This window comes from Populus alba, chromosome 19 (genome assembly GCF_005239225.2).
Source record: "Populus alba chromosome 19, ASM523922v2, whole genome shotgun sequence".
Classification (NCBI taxonomy): Eukaryota; Viridiplantae; Streptophyta; class Magnoliopsida; order Malpighiales; family Salicaceae; genus Populus; species Populus alba.
In genome coordinates this window covers 17335404-17340859 of record NC_133302.1, presented here as the reverse complement: position 1 = coordinate 17340859, position 5456 = coordinate 17335404, and the positions used below count along the sequence as shown (strand labels likewise).

The window sequence follows — 5456 nt, the reverse complement described above, 5'->3', positions numbered from 1 at the left end:
CAGATACTGAAAAGTGTTTTCCAACTTATTTTCCATTACACTACCAAATATCAAAAAATAATTCATTTTTCAGAAATTTACTTTTCCAGAATTCACTTAAAACAAAAAAATTATTTTCCAGCAAACAATAAGAATAGTAGAGAAAAAACAAAAGTGAGAAGACTTGACATTGTAGAGACCTTTATCCATTCATAGCATACACGAGGCAGTGTGCATGTGAACGTAGGACTTTCCAGTTAATGTCGCAAACTATGATATGGAAAGGGGAAAGAAAGTTGAGATGGAATTTTATCAGAAATTAGTAAGCCGTGTCAAGCACGAGAGCAATCATAGTTTTATTGAACAATTCAATTCACTTATTCAGTAGCTTTATTACTTATTCCTTACGAGCGATATGTTTTAAATTTTTAAATCAGAATATTCTTTTGAATCGTTATATATATTTATTTAAGACTAAAATTCTCTAATGTGTCTCTACAATGAGCAAGGGAAAATTTGATCCTTTTCTCCATTTCATGGTCTTTTTCAATTTATTTAATTTCTTTATATGAAATAGTGAAAGGGAAAATTTAATGAGAAAACAGAGGATATCTTCTTAAAGCCAGGGTGAGTATTTAATTCATTTTACAGAGGGATTGAAAATAATAATAAATTTATTTATTTATATTTATGCACTATTACTAGCCTAGTTAATTTCAACTTAATTAGAGAAGAGATGTAATAATCAATTATTTTTTAAACAAAAACAATTCCAATCATGTTTTCCTACCTATAAATAATACCTCTCCATGGAAGAGCCGAATCTATCATAGCAAACCATATCCTATGTCTCTTGAAAAACACACCATGACGGCGTCCTTACTAAACAAACCATTCTTCTCCTTCTTTCTCCACATCCTGTTTTTGCTCCTTCACATATTCAGCTTTTCTTCCTTCTTTGCTTTAGCTACACACACTCCCTCCACAATTTCACCATTTGGTAATAATAACACAGAAGCTGAGGCTCTTCTCAAGTGGAAAGCCAGTCTTGACAACCAGAGCCAATCTCTCCTTTCTTCTTGGGTCGGCATCAGCCCATGCATTAACTGGATTGGAATCACCTGTGACAATTCTGGAAGCGTCACCAACTTGACACTTGAAAGTTTTGGTTTGAGAGGTACGCTTTATGATTTAAACTTCTCATCCTTCCCCAATCTTTTTTGGCTTGACCTTGGTGATAATTCTCTTTCTGGAACCATTCCACATGAAATTGGAAAATTAAGAAACTTATCTTTCCTAGCTCTTTCTATTAACAAACTCTCTGGTCCCATCCCTTCTTCTATTGGAAACTTGACAAGCCTATCCAAACTCTATCTTTGGATTAACAAACTCTCTGGTTCCATCCCTTTTTCTATTGGAAACATGACCATGCTCACTGTTTTAGCACTATATCAAAATAATCTCACTGGTTCCATCCCTTCTTCTATTGGAAACTTAACAAGCCTATCCGAACTCTATCTTTGGAGTAACAAACTCTCTGGTTCCATTCCTCAAGAAATTGGGTTGCTAGAGTCTCTCAATAAACTTGACTTGTCAAATAATACTTTAACTAGTAGAATCCCTTATTCCATTGGAAAATTAAGAAATTTATCTTCCCTTTACCTTTTGAAAAACCAACTCTCTGGTTCCATCCCTTTTTCTATTAGAAACATGACCATGCTTATTGTTTTAGACCTATCTCAAAATAACCTCACTGGGATCATCCCTTCTTTTATTGGAAACTTGACAATGCTCACTGCACTTAATCTATATCATAATAATTTATCTGGATGTGTTCCTTCAGAAATAGGACAACTTAAATCGCTTGAGATCTTGCAATTACTTGACAACAAATTTCACGGCCCTTTGCCCTCAGAGATGAACAATCTCACCCATTTGAATTTTTTGACTTTGGGTATCAACGAATTCACGGGTCATTTGCCACTAGATTTATGCCATGGAGGAGTATTGGAACACTTTATCGCTGCCTACAACTACTTCTCAGGTTCAATCTCGAAAAGCTTGAAAAACTGTACTCGTTTATACCGAGTAAGACTTGATTGGAATCAATTAACAGGAAATATTTCTGAGGTTTTCGGTGTCTATCCACATCTGGATTATATTGATTTGAGTTACAATAATTTTTATGGTGAGCTTTCTTCCAAATGGGGAGATTGTCGTAACATGACAAGCCTAAAAATCTCAAACAATAATGTTTCTGGTGAGATACCACCAGAGCTTGGGAAGGCTACTCAATTGCACTTGATAGATCTGTCATCAAATCACTTAAAAGGAGCCATCCCAAAAGATTTAGGGGGTTTGAAGTTGTTGTACGAGCTTCTCCTTAACAACAACCATCTTTCAGGTGTCATTCCCTTAGATATTAAGATGCTTTCCAATCTTCAAATCCTTAATTTAGCATCTAATAATCTGAGTGGATTGATTCCAAAACAACTTGGGGAATGCTCGAATTTATTGTTGTTGAACCTCAGCGGTAATAAATTTAGAGAAAGCATTCCAAGTGGGATAGGCTTTCTACTTTCTCTTCGAGATCTTGATCTTAGCTGCAATTTCCTGACTCGAGAGATACCGAGGCAACTTGGGCAACTGCAAATGTTGGAAACTCTGAATGTCTCTCACAACATGCTTTGTGGACGGATTCCGAGCACTTTAATGTTATTGTATGTTTTATTATTGAAACTAAACTTTCATGCTCGGACTCTTTGGTCTATAGTCTGTGGCATGGCCATAATATTAAATGGTTCAGCATAGAGGCTCAGGGTAGATCTGGTGGGTTGTTAGCCATGTGGGATGAGGAACTTTTCAGGGTGGATTCAATAGAATATGCTGGGAGCTGGATTAGCTTATTTGGCTCATTTGTTGATGATGCTTTTGAGTGCGTGATTACTGGGTATTATGGAGCTGGCTCTAGAGCTGAAAGAGCAGCCTCCTGGTCAGAACTTACTGAACTTAAACATGCATTTTCAGACTACCCTTGGTTTTTAATAGGTGACTTTAATGAGACCTTATCCAAGGCAGATAGAAGTAGTGGTCTGCTAGACAAGAGAGGGGCTTCAGAATTCCAAACTTTTATTGATGGTTGTGAATTGGTAGAATACCCGATGGTGAATCATCGTTTTACCTGGTTTAGAGGTGGTTCTATGAGTAGGCTTGATAGAGCCTTTGCTCACACACAATGCCTATCTCACTTTAGTTCATTGAAGCTGATTAGACTGGATCATGGTCTCTCGGATCATTGCCCCCTGATTGTTGGTAAGGAACAAGTTAACTGGGGATGGAAGCCATTCAAATGGTTAGATTGTTGGCTCATGGCCCCATCTTTCCAAAACACTCTAAAGGCCTTCTGGCAGGAAATTGTGCATGATATCCCTGGTGACTTTCAGGTGATCAAACGAATTAGTGCTCTACGACTGAAGCTAGGCCAGTGGAATAAAACTGTGTTTGGGAATCAAGACTGGGCTCTACAAAATATCCAGTCTTCTATTCGGCTCCTTGAGGATCAGGCTGAAAGTGGCAAGATTTCTGACTCAGATCGACACAGGCTATATGAGCTAAAAGGAATGCAATGGAAACTCTGTAGATATGTTGAATCCATATGGAGACAAAAGGCAAGACAGTCTTGGTTCAAGCTGGGGGACAGAAACACTCGGTTCTTTCACATTTCAGCAAAAGTTAGGGGTTGCAAAAACTATATTCGTCAGCTCACATACAACGGGAAGATTCTCTCCAGTCCAAATGAAATCAAAGAAGGAGCCAAAGCATATTTCTCAAACATCTACTCTGAATCTTTGATTACAAGACCCACGGTGGGCAGTGCAGACTTTATGAAGCTCACTGAAAACCAAGCCGCCTGGCTTGAAAGTGAGGTTACTATAGAAGAGGTGCAGCTGGCCATATTCAGTAGTGAAGGCTCTAAAGCCCCAGGTCCTGATGGGTTCAACTTCAATTTTTATAAGAAATTCTGGGAGCTAATGCAACATGACTTGTTTACAATGGTTCTTGAATTCTTCAGGAGAGGCTACCTTCCTAAAGGTATTAACACTACTTATATTGCTTTAATTCCAAAAGTTACCGGCAGCTCCTCTTTTAATGACTATAGACCTATTAGTTTATTAAATGGGCTATATAAAATTATTGCTAAGATTCTCGCCACTAGACTAAAAGCAGTTATGCAGAGTGTGGTTAGTCCCTCCCAGTCAGCTTTCATTGCTGGCAGAAATATTCTGGACTCAGTCCTTATTGCTAATGAAATGCTGGATTCCATGAAATCTCGAAGCTGTCAAGGGTTCCTTCTCAAACTTGATTTCAGAAAAGCTTTTGATACTGTGTCTTGGTCCTATCTTAATGATGTTATGGGTTACATGAATTTTGGTGCTCGTTGGAGGAAATGGATTATGGCTTGTGTCTCGTCTGCAAGACTATCTGTTTTAATCAATGGTTCCCCTTCTTCTGAGTTTACAGCATCTTGTGGTCTGCGGCAGGGGGATCCCCTCTCCCCTTTTCTCTTTTGTTTGGCAGCTGAAGGCATATCAGTTCTCATCAGCAGGAGCCTGAAAATAGGTGCTTTGTATGGTGTGGAATCTGCAGGAACAACATATATTCATCATTTGCAATTTGCAGATGACACTCTTCTCTTCCTTCCAAATGATCTTCAATGTTTGCTAAATACCAAGAGAATGTTACGTTGGTTTAGCTTATGCTCAGGGCTTACTGTTAACTTCCATAAGAGTAGTTTGGTGGGGGTGGGGGTGGATGAGATATATGCTGAAGGGATTTCTGGTGTTCTCAAGTGTAGATGTGATACTCTCCCTATCAAATACTTGGGGCTTCCTCTAGGTGCTAATCCCAAAAGGATTTCCACATGGAAACCTGTTCTCTCTCAAATTAGAGGACGACTCAACTCTTGGAAGGGGCGGTTATTATCCCTGGCGGGGAGAACAATTTTGATTAAAAGTGTAATCTCTGCCATTCCTCTCTATTACATGTCTATTTTCTGCATTCCGAAGACAGTGGCACGCAAGATCACATCCATGCAGGCTCGGTTTTTGTGGGGTGGGAGTGTTGATAACAGGAAAATTCATCGGCTTGCTTGGGATACAGTGACAAAAGAAAAGAAAATGGGTGGTCTAGGCGTTGGGAATATTTCAGCAAAGAACAAAGCTCTCCTCTTCAAGTGGATTTGGAAATTAGGAAGCAATGATAAAGCTAGTTGGGCAGATTTTATTAAAGCAAAATACAGACCTCAGTTTATAAATGGGATGCCCACGTTCAAGAAAAAACTTTCAGGGATTTGGCGAGGAATCAGCTCTACTATTACTAGCTTGGATCTTGATAGCTCTCTTATTCGAGCTGCTTGTACTCTTAAAATGGGTAATGGTAATCATGTTAAATTTTGGTTAGATACTTGGTTGACTGGC

At 38.6% G+C, this 5456-nt stretch overlaps 1 protein-coding gene across 1 annotated transcript; it reads left to right on the top strand.

Annotated features, from left to right (window-relative positions):
- Window positions 1–821: 821 nt before the first annotated feature.
- On the top strand, window positions 822–4593 carry LOC140955069 (uncharacterized). Its single transcript, XM_073406604.1, has 3 exons — window positions 822–2699; window positions 2786–4463; window positions 4558–4593. Exons 1-3 carry the CDS (start codon window positions 826–828, stop codon window positions 4591–4593), a joined length of 3588 nt encoding a protein of 1195 aa, XP_073262705.1. The 5' UTR covers window positions 822–825.
- Window positions 4594–5456: the final 863 nt, after the last annotated feature.